The sequence below is a fragment of the Setaria viridis genome, chromosome 1 (genome assembly GCF_005286985.2).
Source record: "Setaria viridis chromosome 1, Setaria_viridis_v4.0, whole genome shotgun sequence".
NCBI classification, from domain to species: Eukaryota; Viridiplantae; Streptophyta; class Magnoliopsida; order Poales; family Poaceae; genus Setaria; species Setaria viridis.
The window spans coordinates 1650191-1665089 of NC_048263.2; the positions used below are offsets into that span (position 1 = coordinate 1650191).

General features: G+C 46.5%; 2 protein-coding genes across 2 annotated transcripts; both read right to left on the bottom strand.

The window, feature by feature from the left end:
• Positions 1-454: 454 nt before the first annotated feature.
• LOC117841596 (sodium/calcium exchanger NCL2) lies at positions 455-4794 on the bottom strand. The gene is made up of 7 exons (XM_034722019.2): positions 4256-4794; positions 3469-3657; positions 2500-2681; positions 1862-2007; positions 1514-1781; positions 1130-1432; positions 455-967 (listed from the first exon to the last, which is right to left on the bottom strand). The coding sequence occupies exons 1-7, from the start codon at positions 4635-4637 to the stop codon at positions 719-721; spliced, it is 1719 nt and encodes a 572-aa protein (XP_034577910.1). The 5' UTR covers positions 4638-4794; the 3' UTR covers positions 455-718.
• Positions 4795-6348: 1554 nt separating this feature from the next.
• LOC117836013 (basic leucine zipper 19) lies at positions 6349-8302 on the bottom strand. Its single transcript, XM_034715394.2, has 4 exons — positions 7750-8302; positions 7193-7283; positions 6870-6996; positions 6349-6784 (listed from the first exon to the last, which is right to left on the bottom strand). The coding sequence occupies exons 1-4, from the start codon at positions 8130-8132 to the stop codon at positions 6627-6629; spliced, it is 759 nt and encodes a 252-aa protein (XP_034571285.1). The 5' UTR covers positions 8133-8302; the 3' UTR covers positions 6349-6626.
• Positions 8303-14899: the final 6597 nt, after the last annotated feature.

Here is a 14899-nt window from a genome sequence, read left to right on the forward strand (position 1 = left end):
AAAAAGAGGCGTCCGACTTTACACCGGACAAATGTACAGAGACGATGCAAGATGAATTAACCGGTCATGCAAGGTGCACATCCCTCAAAACGCACTGATCCATCCAAGAACAAGTGCTAGAAATAACACATTTCTAAAACCGATCACGTAGCACCGACTGCAGAAACCGGTCCTGAAAACCAGTGTAGCTTAGCGCAGAGGCCATTTTAACTGGTCGAAGAACCGGTGCTTAGAAATGACACATTTCTAGAACTATTACGTATCACCGGCTGTAGAAACCGGCCCTAGATACAATTTTTTTACCAGGCCTAGAAACCATAATGGTGTACTTTAGCGCAGAGGCCTTTTTATTGCCCATGTACTAAGATAATTTTTTTTGACAAATTCCAACTGGTAGCATGACTTGCCAGGATACTGACAACATATTTCTCTCTTTGGACCAAACAAAAAGACAAATCACAGAAGCCGCATCACCTTTTTTCTCTCAAAATTATTCGATGCTTTCAGCAATAACATGGAACTCCTCACAAGTCTAATTAGTGCCCGTCCATAATTTTGTTCAGACCATGCCGTCCTACAAATTTGCAACGGTTCTACACGTAGTAAAGCCATAATACGCAAGGAGAACCAGATCAGTACGAGTTTCCCATCGTCTACGTTGTACATTGTACGTTATACCTATACGTGTTGGTTACTTGACACCTGACAGACCCCAGGCCTAGGACCAGCCAAACTTGAAGTCGAGGACGTAGACGATGATGAGCGACAACGGATACAGCAGATAAGCCACGAAACACGTCCAGAGCGGGAAATTGGTCCGGAAGCTGGTGAAGAGCCCCATTATGGTGCAGACAAGGAAGATGACGAGGACCTCCGCGGAGAAATCCCAGGTCAAACCCCGAACGTAAACGAGGGCCAGGAACACGGCCAAGCAGAGCGTGTTGTTCATGGTCACCCCACCGTAGACCTACAGTTAAGAAAACATGGCATAACACGGGGAGTATCCGAAACTTAAGGTGGATGCAGAAAGTTATTTTTTGTACAGCACAAGTATTGGATCGAATCACAACGATGGTATTTTGTATTTTCTAGGCAGTCTAACGAGATAAGAGGTATTCAGTAGACATACCTCAGAGAATGTAAGTGACAGAGTCCTCTGCTTCTTTCGGCTAGCAAATATAATTGCAGAGACAGCCTCGCTGGAGTTAGTTGCGAAGGGCATTGCAATGAAGGAAACGAAGAACGAAGGAATACTAGTCGCATTTGAAAAATTGTGCACAGCGTCCACAAGTGGATCAGCAAATGCTGCTGCCATTGCAGTTCCCAGCAGCAGCAGTGAAATGGCCTTGAAGCATGTCCAGGTTGGATATTCAATGGCCTCACCATCTTCATCATCCTTGCCAAGCAGCAGATTGTGTTCATCCCTAGTTCTCTGCAATATACAGGATGTTGATGCAACTTGTTACGCATGTACGATAAAATAGCTTCATAACTTGTGAACTGAAAAATATACCGTATGAAAATCTTGCAAAAACTTTTTTGAGTAGGCACCAGAGGAATCAACAGAACGTTTAGCTTCTTTGAGCCATCTCAAGATCCCGTCAACAAACTCGGCCTTTTCAATGGCATAATTCTGTGATGTATCAAAGTCTGCCATGACTTGCTCTGCAGCTAGGCTACTATCCAAGTCAATATCTTCAAACTTAACACCAATAATGAAAGCTTGTAGTTCGCCACGTTCTAGTTTACCATCATTGTCCTGATCAATCTTATGGAACAACCTGCCATTTTTTGGCTCTCAGTTAGAAAGACTAGCATCTGCAAAAACAGCTAAAAGAGGAGGTGAGGTGCAGAGGCATACTTCTCGATTACAGGAACATTCGGTCTTCCATCTTCATCAAGAAGGCGGCCAAACACATGCATCTGAGCATGTCTTAGAAGTCCAGACATTACGTGCTTTAGTCTTGCATACTCTAATCTTCTCCTCTGGATCCATGGCTGAAAGATCTGTTTGTGGAAAGATACAAACGTTGTTTAATGGGGCAAGAAAGGTAAAATATTATTTAATCAAGTAAGAGTAATGCACAATGGCATGCAGATAACAAAGGACACTTCAACCAAGAAAAGTTGGATTTGGATGGAACAGAGCCACGTTTCTCCTGGTTCAAATTGACGATTTCAAGGTTTCATCAAGTGTTTTGATGAGAAAATATTCTTATTTTTTCCAGCAAAGTTCCATAGGTGATAGTTCCATTGGTTTTGTTATTCTCAAGTGTTTGAATCCAACCTGATTTTCAGCCACCATCCTAGGCCATTAGATAACATCCAACTACTTATGGTTTGAGGTAGCTGATGTTGATCCAAGGGCCTAGTATAGTGTGAAAAAATAAGTTGGTTTCAAGCACTTGAAAAATATTCAACTTAATTCTATAGGGAAATGTTGAATTAAATCAAGTGTCAAGATGTAGAGTTCAAATTTTCCTGAGGTCAGTACAATACCTGATATAGGCAATAAGCAAGCACAAGTAGAACTGCAACAATAAGTCCAACCAGGACTGTTAAACGATGACCGGAATGGAGCTTAAAAATTTTGGGGATCTGAACAATGATAAAGGGGAGAACAGACATCGCCATGATTCTTGCTGCATAGCTGGTCTGCACATCAGTAGAAACACCAGAGCCTGCAAAAATACAGAGGTTATTTAGCAAATATTAGAACACAAATTCAAGTAATGTAAATTAGATTATTCCAATGAAGCAGCGTCAACAGTTGAAGAAATCCCAAGTTTCAAGGACAGTCAGAACAGAATAAAATGTAGATTCTCTTTTAGCTTGCATGATTCAAGAAATGCCTCTAATGCGGGCACTGGATTGCACAGGAGAATTGCCATTTAGTTTAAATGCCCAATTTGGCAGGATGGAATGAGAAGAATAATTCTGTAGCTTCAGAGTTTCATTACAAAGTTATAATAAAGGGCATCGATGTAGGTATATTGCACTAAACAACAACTCCCATGCATGCCCCCAAAATTCCCATTTTACCAACCGAATAAAGGACCTAAATCCTCAAATGCTAAATGTCTGGTAAAAGACATAAGTGTCATGAACAATGTTCTCACAATTCGTTGAATTCAGACTGAATGCCAACAGTAACAATCTAAACTAATCTACTGATGTGGGGCATCACATTCAAGAACCCATTTTGAGAAAAGGACCCTCTCAGAAAGTTAACAATTTGCATGGCCTCAAGCTTAAGTTTACTGGTAAAGCGCGTCAAGATGAACTAAATTTCATGTTTTCAGGTTACACCCTGAGTAGCCTCACCTTCTGCCGTTGTCTGATTAATATATAGTTTCCATCTTCAGTTAAAATGGAGATGTTCCTAAGTATAGGTCTATAATGAATGATGCTCCTTTCAAATATTAGAACGGAAACGGGAAAGAACACGGTCAGTATCCAACGACATACCAAAAAGACTGAAGCGTTTTGTATCCTGAGAATCAGTTGCAGTTGAATTCTCCCACAAATCACATTTGCCAACAACAACACAAGATCCCCAGAGTAGGGTCAAAAGCATGACTGTTGACCCCGCGAGCAGGCCCATTCCAATCAAAACCTGGCTTTGCGCAACCTCTTTAGAGCCAGAGAGCCCGGAAACTGAAGCATAAAAAGAACAGGTTAAGGATTTCGCATGTACAGTCAAACTCAAGTCGGTGCACAAGTGTGACATAAAAGGGGAGCAAATGAACTATCTACAACTATAAGCACAAAAATAAGATGGAGAGCACGATAATGGCTAAACTAGTTGCTAGTGGAGTAGCACCTTTGGCACAAATTTGCGTCTCATAGCACCTCAAAATCTCACTAGTGGATGATGTTGTTGTCAACATACACAAGCCATGGCCATGTTGAAGTTTCGAAGAAGTGTACTAATCACTGATTGATTGGGACACTAACAAAGCTTGGTCCTGACTGATTGATTCTCAACAATTTTTTGATGACGCTGATAGTGTAACTGAAGCACGTGCAAGGTTTCACTGTTACCCCTAGCAAAAGAGTGCGGATATGGCCTTTTGGATTTTCGAAACGGACAAATGTGACCTTTTTTTTCCATCTGAGCAGAGTACTGTACCAATACCAAATATGCAGCTACGAAGCGCTTAATTAACTACTAGTGAGAAACGTTCGCAGTAACCACGAGGGCGGCCGGCGGCGGCGCGGAAGTGGAGATATATGAAGGGTGAAAGAAACGAACCGAGGATGAGCATGGCGTCGGGCAGCGCGCCGAGGATGGGGAGGAAGAGGCCCCCGACGATGCCGGGGCCGAGGATCTCGAGCAGCAGCTCGCTGCCGGCGGAGAGGTAGGTGGCGGCCTTGAACATGAGGAAGCCGTACGCCAGGACGAGGAAGAGGTTCCCGAGCGCCGTGTCGGTGCACGGCAGGAACCCGTACGTCATCTCGCACCCCTCCGCCGCCGCCTCCGACGGGAGCCGGAGGACCGTCGCGCCGGCGTCCTCCGGGAGGAGGCTCCAGCCGCCGGAGACGGGGCGCCCATCGGCGAGCACGGCGGCGCCGGCGACCGCGAGGAGGAGTAGGAGGAGGAGAGGGGATAGGAGGCGCGTCGGCACGGTCATCATGGTGCGCGTGGCAGCAGCAGCGAGTGGAGAAGGGAAGGCTGCGGGATACGAGCGGATGGATTAATTGGCGCAGCGAGCGCAGCAGGAGCGTGGAGCGGAGGGCCCGGGTGCCGCGATTGAGGGGTGCGCGTGGGGTCGTCGACTCATCGTCGTCGTCCGCCGGGCGGGCATCGAGAGATCTGCCACGTCTCGCGTGGCCTCCGACGCCGCGACACGACGAAAGGAAGAAGGCAGGTCAAAAGCGGCAGGCATGACGAGCGGTGACGGCACGGCCACGAGCATGCTAAAGAAAAAGTCCATGCAAGGCCGGCAGATTTAGGAGCCGACACGACACACGTAAAGAAGAAGAGAAGGCAGGACAGGTGTCTAACGGTGTGAAAATGACACGGGTATCCCGTGTCCGCATGTGGACGTCACTGCACAGTGCCGGCCAGCGGCCAGCGAATATGAAGGCACACGTGTCCCGTCGTCTCTCATTGACGGTCGTGTTCACTTCCTTCCTACCCGGGCACTCCTCGCTGCCGGCGGCGCTCACACGGCAAGGGCTGCCGCCGACGACTGACACCATCGTCAACGACGGCGGGTTCACGGAAAAGCCGGTTTCCCCACTTGTGTGCATCGGAATTTAGGGTCCAGCCCATTCCCGAATTCATCATGATGGGGGAGCCCATATGCGTTCACGAGCTACCACACAAAGCCCAGAAATGGCTCAACAGTGGCCCATCTCTAGTTCTAGGCCTTCCTCACTTCCGCAAGCCCTTTATCATTCATTTTCTCTGCTCCCCCACCCATGCGGCCATGCCCCTAAAAAAGGTATGTTCTTGTCTACAGTTATCATTTAATTTTTTTGTAGGATGATATGCCATCGTATCTTGTATTTTTTTTAAAAAAAATCGCTTTATTTCTTTTATCTCTTGGTACTACAAACAATACCCGTGTCATAAGTTTAGACAGAATAATGCATGTGACTAGTGCACACAAAAAACAGCATTGTTAAATATTTTTAAGTTGTAAGAGGGTATGTTCTTGTCTACACTCATCATGCAGTTTTTTTCTAAGACACAAAAAGCTCACATCTACATACACACTCAACCCTATGAATATAGGGACTCATACCATATTCCTATGAGCACATCTAAAACACGCCTATCTTGCAATTGATGCACATAACTATCTAGGTCAACTTGTATAATATTTTTTATTTGACCTAGAAAATTATTTTCTTGAGCAGAATATTCTTTTTCTTGAGGTTGAACATTCACAAAGCGGATGGATAGGCAAAATAGGATGTTGAGCAAACCTAATAAAATTAACAAAGCGATTATGAGCCAAAAAGAAAACAAAGACTATGTAAAACAAACTGGATCCAAAGACCGAAACAGGGAAACACACACACAAACATTTAACCGACTATACCACGCGGAAAGAAAGAGAGAAATGCCGCCATCTCATCGTCGTCTTTTAGAAATTTCGTTTCATTGCACAGAAAAATGCCTCACCTCAAAAGAAAAATAAACATATTATTCCTCAGCAAACTGGGAAGACATCTCATCGTACCGTGACTTAAATTCGTGCAAAATATATGTGCGCTCAGAATATTTTGGTAGACACCGGAGATCATAATGTTACGTCCCTGTTTCACATAGGTCCTATCTTATCTTACAATTAAAACCCTATATCTGAAGTTTGCAATGATGACGTAACAAACAACTGAAGAAACGAATCACCTTGAAAGATCTTTACCAACACAAATGTGAGGCCGTCCAAACAATACATTCACAACGATTCCCCCATCCCAGCCCAATTTTTAGCTAGGATGAGCAATTACATCACATACGAATTAAGAAGTAACAAACAAAGCCAGCATATCGATCAGACTGCACAAATTTTTGAACTACTAACAGGTGTGTCTTTCCACACGATGAACTGCCCCTCCAAAAAAACCCAGCACAAGCTGGCGCGCGTCGCGCCGACCGACGATCACCTCCGCTATCGAATGGCAGCGCCCTCGCACGCGAGCAGCTCTTGCCTCGCCTGCATCGAGGCGGCAGCGGCGATGTCGGCGCCGCCGGTTGTGGCCTTGATCTGCTGCTGGTGGAATAGTTGGCGTAGCCGCTCGATCTCCTTCTTCAGTGCCTCTTGATGAGCTGCATTACATCATATTAGCTTGAAACTTGTGTGTTGGAGACCAAATAAATTCTGTCTAAACTGAACAGAAGGATCTGCTGATACCATCTTTGAAGATCTTGTCTTGGGCAAGCGCCGCAATTCTTTGCTTGAGATGGCTGTTACCGACGGTGAGCAATGATCGCTGGTGATCCAGGAAGGCCACGCGAGGGGACAGTGCTGACACCTCCATCTGCAGCAACGATGAATGATCAAACAAATGGATCTCAAAATAGCTCAAGCAAATAGTGAATACTACTTTAGCTGAATAGTAACCCATGGTAGAGTTGAATTAGCGAAACAGAGAACCACTGATTTTGGCAATATCTGAATCTAAGCATCAGATGGAGTAGTGTTCAATGTACTATGTCTGAGAGAGAAGTGGTCACCTGGAGACTGGTGACACTGCGTTCGAGCTCGGAGATGTACTGCAGCTTCCTAACTCGTGACCTCTGAGCTGACTGCCTGTTTGCCAATATCCTGAAACAAAATCACCCAAGGAACAAAGACTACGTATTTCAGTAAACAAGACTGACAAAATGTGTTTGTTCCTTCTTGAAAGAGTTAGTGCCAGAAATCCAGAATTTTCTTAAGAAGATTAATATGTGCAATGTTGTGTAGTTCAGGAATAATATGTCGACTATGTGGGTAAAAATGCAAATTTTAAGTGCCAGAAATTTTTATAGTTTCTCTCTTTTTTTCCTCTTTCATTTGGTGAAAATCAGAGGTTCAAAGTTGACTTTAATTATTACTGCTCAAAAGTAATTATCGTTGGTAACTTCTAAATTCTAATTCGAAATTTTAGTCTACGGGATGAGCAACAAAGTGACAGAGTCACTACTGAGATCACAATCTACTGTTTTACCATGGTAGATTTGGAAGATGAAAAGAAGACTCTACTCAAAATGTACTGACACAATTTACCAGACTGCAAGTTGCAACTAACCTCTTGACCCTCTTGGGGTCAGCGACGCCGTCGGCGGCCGCCCGCGCGCTGGCCGGCGACGAGGCCGCCGCCATTCCGTCCTCCGCGTCCCCCAAGTCCATCAGCTGCGCGTCCCCGGCCCTCTCCGCGCCGCCGCCGCCGTCGGAGACGGCCGGCGCGTCGACGTCGGAGAACATGGACATGAGCTGCTCGTCGTCGAGGCGGTCGAAGTCGTCGCCGGCGATGACGTCGTCCATGGGCACGGCCTCGAGGAACGCGGCCGGGTCGCTGGCCGAGCGGCGGTGCGCGCCGCGCCTGGCCGCGGCGAACCCGAGGAACTCGCCCGCCGCCGACCAGTGGTCCTGCGCCGCGGCGCTCGGCGCCCTCGGTGGCAGCTGCGCCATCTCCCCCGAGCTCCTCTTCTTCTTCCTCCTGGCACCGCTTGGCTTTAGCTAGAGAGTGCCTAGTCTCCTCTCTCCTAGACTGTTGCTCAATGCTTTGCCGTGTTGAGACGTATAGTGTGTATGTATATGGTTATCGGTTGCAAGAGTAGGTGGAGGCATATATGCTGTGTATATATCGTGGCGTGTGAGGGCACATGCAGGGGTGATGGTGGGGGCACGTCACACTGGATTTGCATTTGCATTAGTGTGTGTGCATGCTACAAGCCGGTAGCCTTTAGAGTATAGATGGTCACGTGGGCTAGCTAGGCCCGCTGGGCGGCCCGTAGCATGGCCCGTAGTGGATAGTGCCTGGGCCGGCCCGGCACGATGCGCCATGCCGTGCCTAGGCTGCCTCCCCGACATGCTGGGCCAGCCCGAGCCCGGCACAGTTTTTGGGCCGGCCTGATACCCCAGCCACCTCCCTCCCCAGTCGTTGGATCAGCGGATTAGGTCGTCCCGACCGTTGGGGGAGGGTGTATATAAGCCGGCGTCGGCGCCTCCCCGGCCAGAAATCCTAGCCTGGCTCATTCCTTTCTCCCGTCGGCCTTCACTCTGGCTCCCTCGACTCTTTCTCGCCCTCTCATCTCCTCCCTCTACGGCGACGGGAAGCTGACGTCGGCCGCTACCCCGGCTAGAAACCCTAGCCTCCCGGCTCCCTCGCCCACTCCTCTCTCCTGTCGCTGCCTCCCTCGAATCCTCGTCGCTCTCCACCTCTCTCTCTCTCGTCCTCTCGCACCTCTCTAGATCTAGACACTCTCCGGCCACTCTCGTCATCTCCTTACTAGATCCATTGTTCGACGACCTCGCTGGTCGCTCTGGTGCTCCGGAACCGTCAGTAAGAGCTCCGACCTCGCTGGTCGCTTTGGTGCTCCGGAACCGCCGCCGGTCGCGAAGCCGTTGAGGGACCAGAGCTCCGGTGAATCAATCGCGTCAACCTCACTGGCCGTTCTGAGGCTCTGGATTCGCTGGTAAGCCATTGATCTTGATATTGCCGTCTCTTTTCGCCACTCTACTTGATCTTGCCTTCTCTACTTTTTATCTAGTTGTCTTCTTCGCTGCTTGTCTAGTTGTTTTCTTCCCCTGCCCACTGCTCTCTCCTGTCGCCACCTCCCTCGACTCCCGTCGCTCGCTCTCCACCTCTTTCTCTCGACTCTCATCCTCTCGCACCTCTCTAGATCTAGATCACTAGATCCACTCTCCGGCCGCTCTCGTCATCTCCTTGCTAGATCCGTTGTTCATTGACCTCGTTGGTCGCTCTGGTGCTCCGAATTCGCTAGTAAGCCATCGATCTTGATCTTGCTGTCTCTTTTTGCCGCACTGCTTGATCTTGCCTTCTCTGCTTCTCTCTTCTCTGCTTCTTGTCTAGTTGTCTTCTTCGCTACTTGACTACGTCTTGTCGTCTCAGTTTGCAGGGCAGTCCGTTGAGGGACCAAAGCACCGGCGATAGATGACGAGGAGGAGTTCCAGGGGGCACACCTACAACAATGAGCTTCAGATGCTGGGCCAACATCCAGATGACGAGAGTGACGTAGAGGCAGAGCGGGAAGATGTCTTTGGTGGCAGCGCTACCGAACCAATCGACGTCGCTGATGGCAGCGATGACAGTGCTGGATTAGCAGCAGCAGCAGTTGCTGATCGAGACATGGTGAGCAGCGACACCAAGAGGAGTCGTTCCACCACCTCTGAATGCTGGAAGGACTTCGAAAAGATATTCAAGGACATTGATGGTAAGGGGGTAAGGGTCTCTGCCAAGTGCATTCATTGTGGCACTTTATACGCTGCTCGATCTTCTATTGGCACTGGCCATCTAAACCGGCATGTTGAGAAATGCCCAGCGAGGAAGTCAAAGCTTTGTGTTTTCCAATATTTGATCCAGTTCAATTTGGACGGAAGTGTCCATCACTGGGATTATAGTTCTAAGGTAGCTCGTACTCAGCTATGTCGAATGATTGCTAGACTTGATCTTCCTCTTAGCTTTGGTGAATCTACTGCATTTGAAGAGTACATTAAGCTTGCTCATAATCCTAGATTCTCTACTATCTCTAGGCAAACGACCACTAGAGATTTCAGCAAGTACTTTAATGATTGCCTAAGCTATTGAATCATTAACTAGTGTTTCATATGTGCCAATCTCTTCTGATATCTGGTCTGATAATGCTAAGGAAGATTACCTTAGTGTGGTTGCTCATTACTTTGATTGGCAATTAGAGAAGAGGATATTTGGTTTTAGGCTCATTGATGAATCTCACAATGGCTAGAACATTGCTGATCATGTGACTGTTGTGCTTGAGGAGTATGGTTTGATTTCAAATGTGTTTTCTGTTACTTTGGATAATGTCTATGCTAATACCAATGCTAATGAGAAACTGAGTCCTAAATTGTCTGCTTATGTTGGTAAAGTGTTCTTGCATCAGCATTGTGCTTGTCATATCATTAATCTTATGGTTAAATCCGCCTTGCATCAGATTAAGCAATATCTTGAAGCATTTAGAGATGCAATTTCTTTCAACAATTCTTCTAACCAGCGCATTACTGCATTTAAGATATTCTGCCTTGCTATGAATGTTCGTCCTAGAAAGTTTGGTTTGGACATGGATGTCAGGTGGAACTCCACATACCTCATTCTTAAGCATCTGATCCCTTACAGGCAGACATTTAATGTTTTTATTGAGACTAACTATCCCGGGGTGAAAAATATCCTTTACTTTTGACAGAAGATCACTGGACTGTTGCGGAGAGTATATTATCATTCCTTGAACTGTTTTATGATTCTACTGTTGCACTTTCTGGTGTTTATTATCCTACATCTCCACTTATGTTGCATCAGCTTATTTTGATTGCTAAGCATCTGAAATATTATGAAAATGATGAATTGCTTAGGTATGTGGTTGTTCCTATGAAAGATTACTATCTTAAGTATTGGAGGGATATTTCAATGCTTTATTCTGTTGCATTCATCTTGGACCCTAGAGCTAAATTGAAAGGTTTTCAAAATGTGCTCGGGTTGTTATCTAGTCTTATTGGTACTAATTATTCTACTTACTTCACTGATGTAAGAGTTGAACTTTCTACTGCATTTAAGCTGTATGATGACAAGTTTGGTGCAGTTAAATTACAAAGGTCTCCACTGCCATCCAGTTCTGATAAGAAAAATAATACTTGTGATGACATGTTTTCAAGTGGTGGTGATGCTGATGTATCTGCTTTTGGACTTGGTGATGTCCCTGGTACTTCTTTCTCCACCCCTCCTCCCGCTTTGCCTCCCACTTTGTCTAGAAAATCATTTGCAAGTGCTTTGAGCAAGCACTGGTGCAACTAGTATGGGTATTGGCTCTGAACTCTCTATCTACTTGGATAGTGACACTATCACCCATTTTGATGATAGCTTCAACATCTTGAATTGGTGGCATGAGCATAAACGAACTTATCCAGTTCTGTCAATCTTAGCTAAAGATGTTCTAACTGTGCCTGTCTCTACAGTATCATCAGAGTTTGCTTTTAGTACATCTGGCAGGATCATCGAGGAAAGGCGGCGTCGATTGAGCTCTGAGATGGTGGAGATGATCTCTTTGCATCAAGGACTGGGAGGCTGCAGAAGCAAGAATTCAGAACCTGGTGGAGGATAAGGAACTTGAAGATAGTTTTACTAATTTGTATCTAGATGTTCCCGGTGATTCAGATGTGTAACTCAAACTTGGCCTGTAATAATTTTGAACTACTTTAATGTTTATTTGATTGAGCTAGGCTGCACTCTTTTTTCCTATCTAGGATTTCTCACGAGGTGTGAGTTTTACCTAGATAGGTTTTCAATGAGGCAGCCATTGCACCAGCTCAAACTTTTGAAATTGTTTCTCCTATCTCTGGTTGTGGATTGGACTGTGGTCTAAATGTGCGATGATGTGAATTCTGTAATTTTGATGAAAATTTTTGCATCTCCTTAACTTGGAGTTTTAGTTGAGTGGTGCCTGACCTATAGTGCCAGCCGTTCACGGGGCGATGCTGGCCCGACACTAACACAGTAGTACCAACTATACTAGCAGGTCAGCCCGGCACGATAAAAAGGCCATCGTGCCGGACCTGGGCTAGCAGTTCGGCACGCAGTGCCGGTCTGACCTGGCACGGCACGAAAAAGCCATCGAGCCTAATAGTGCCGGGCCTATTCGAGGTCGGGCCAAATCGGGCTAGTGTCGGCGGCCCATCTGGCGCTATGTACTTTAGAGGTGGTTTGTTGCAGCATCATGCATGTGTGTTAGGGCTATGCATATCAAGATCCAAGGGATGTGGTAGGTTAGGTGGTTAGGGGCAGTCTACTACCCAGGGCAATAATTTCATCTTCTTGTCAATGCCAAAAAAAAAGCTAACCTTATAGCATTGTTTTGATTTACATTACCTTTTAAGCAAGCAAGAAAGTGTATTAATGTTGATGCTACTATATATGTGAGCTGTTGGTGGTTTTGTAGAGAGAGCTTGTGTTATGGATGACTTGATGCAGCCTGTGGTTAGTTATCCAAAGGTACAGTAATTATATTAGCTAGGTAGGGCAAAGTTAGTTAGGATCTATTTGCTTCTTTGATGGGAGGGGAAAAGGGTGGCAAGTAGCACGAGAGCAAGGATGGATGGAGGGAGGCCACATGATGGGGGGAAGGAGACAGCTAGCAACAGCTAAGTGAGAGACTGTGGAGGAAGATGCATGGCAATCACACACATACATGGGTAGAATAGAGAGATAGACTGGTAGCAGCAGCAGTGGAGTACTTTTTAATTTTTTTTCTCTCCCATAAGTTTATTAATTAATTAATCATGGAGCTGCAGGGACTACTGGCTTCTCTGGTTCTGGGTTTCAGACTTGGGAGCCCGGCCGTCAGCTGGCTGGCAGCTGCAGCTGCCGAGCAGCTCAACCACGTGCTGGAGACCAGAGGTGTGGTCACTTGCTGCTGCTCCTCTGCTCTGCTATGCATGCTACGAGCAGTTCAAAAATTCGGCGTGGATTTTACATCCCAGATCCAGAGATTCTAGCGCGGAGATAAGGATGAAACATCGCTGTCGAACGAAGGACAATGCCGAACGACCATGATGGTGAGGTTAACAGTTACTCCTACATGCTAGCATGTGTTTGATACGATGTGCTAAACTTTAACAGTATCACATCGGATGTTCGGATGCTAATTAGGAAAATTAAATATAAGTAATTATAAAATTAATTGCAGAACTTTGGGTTAATTCGCGAGACGAATCTATTAAGCCTAATTAATTTATCATTAGTAAATGGTTACTGTGGCAACACATTGTCAAATCATGGACTAATTAGGCTTAATAGATTCGTCTAGCGAATTACACTCCATCTGTGCAATTAGTTTTGTAATTAGCCTATGTTTAATACTTATAATTAGCATCCAAACATCCGATGTGACGGGTGTTAAACTTTTAACACCCTAGAGCTAAACAGGTCCTAAGTTGCTTGGGAATAATGGAATATATCATTTGAGACTATATAGAGTATAGTTTATCTGACTGCATGCCATGGATCGGAGCAGCTCAGCTTGGAGGCTGATACGGCGGGGCGGCGGGCACGCTGCATGATCTTCGATGGATGCTTTATATTCTTCTCCTCTGTCATGCGCTGTCTGTTACCAGGACCCAAACACGAAGCATATGTAGCAGCCGGGGGCGGCACATGAGAGCATTACCCAACGTGGCTGATCAAAGGACGCACCACCTTGGTGTAGCTTATAGTTGCCTGCTTGTGGAGTAGTTAGTTAATTAGCATTAGGAGAACATATACGTTGCATATATATAAGTTATTTTGACTCCACCAAAGTCCACCGTCTTCGATCTCAGCGTTTAGCTTGGATCTGTTTGGAACCAGTGAATTGTACCAACTCATATTCGAACCGTTTGCCATGAAATTCCCGCACTCGTAAGTCATAACATCTTCTTATTAGTTCATAAGTAAAAATAAATAATTAAACCATTACCGCGGCGGCGGTTCATAAATCATAATAAAAATTAAAAAAAAGGGCATTACTGGCGGTGGTTAGAGTAGGAGAAGAAAGAGAGGGCGGCAGTAAGGCGTGGGGAGCAAGTTGCGCGGACTCAAAGCGGGGGCACAAAATAATGCGGTGCCCCCCATGGCCATGTGCCCGCTGGCCGTAGGACATTCCCACGAACAGGGCCCCGATCGCTCCACATGCGCGTCACATGCGCCGGCCTCCGCTTTGCTTGCTTGCTCTCGCTTGCTTCCTGCCAACGTGTGCTCACCACCAGCTAGCTAGCTAGCTACTCGCATCCCTGCCCTGCTTTGTGCTTCTCGCATATATGCATATGCATACGGTACGGTGCCTTCCTTGCATTGCACACACACATGTAACCATATAAAAAAAATATTCGTCTACCATTTCCTATCTTTCTATCTCTATCCCTTCGTGTTCGCCAGCCAATGCGCGTCGATCTCCTTGACGCTGTCCTACGGCTGTCCCTGCAGGCTGCAGCCTGCAGATGCAGGCGGCAGGCCTCTCTCCTTGCTGGGTTTTTCTTTTTCAATGCAAGTAGAGGGCAGTGGTAACTGGTAAGTAGGACCCGTGAGCTTGTTTCCTTTTGCCAGCCAGCCACAGCCAGCGGCACATGCACGGCGGCCCCCCCAGCTCGATCGGTCTCGTCTCTCCTCTCTCGTGATGTTAAATCGCCCATCACCTTGCAGATTATGCCGAGCGAGTGAGGGTTAGGGTGGT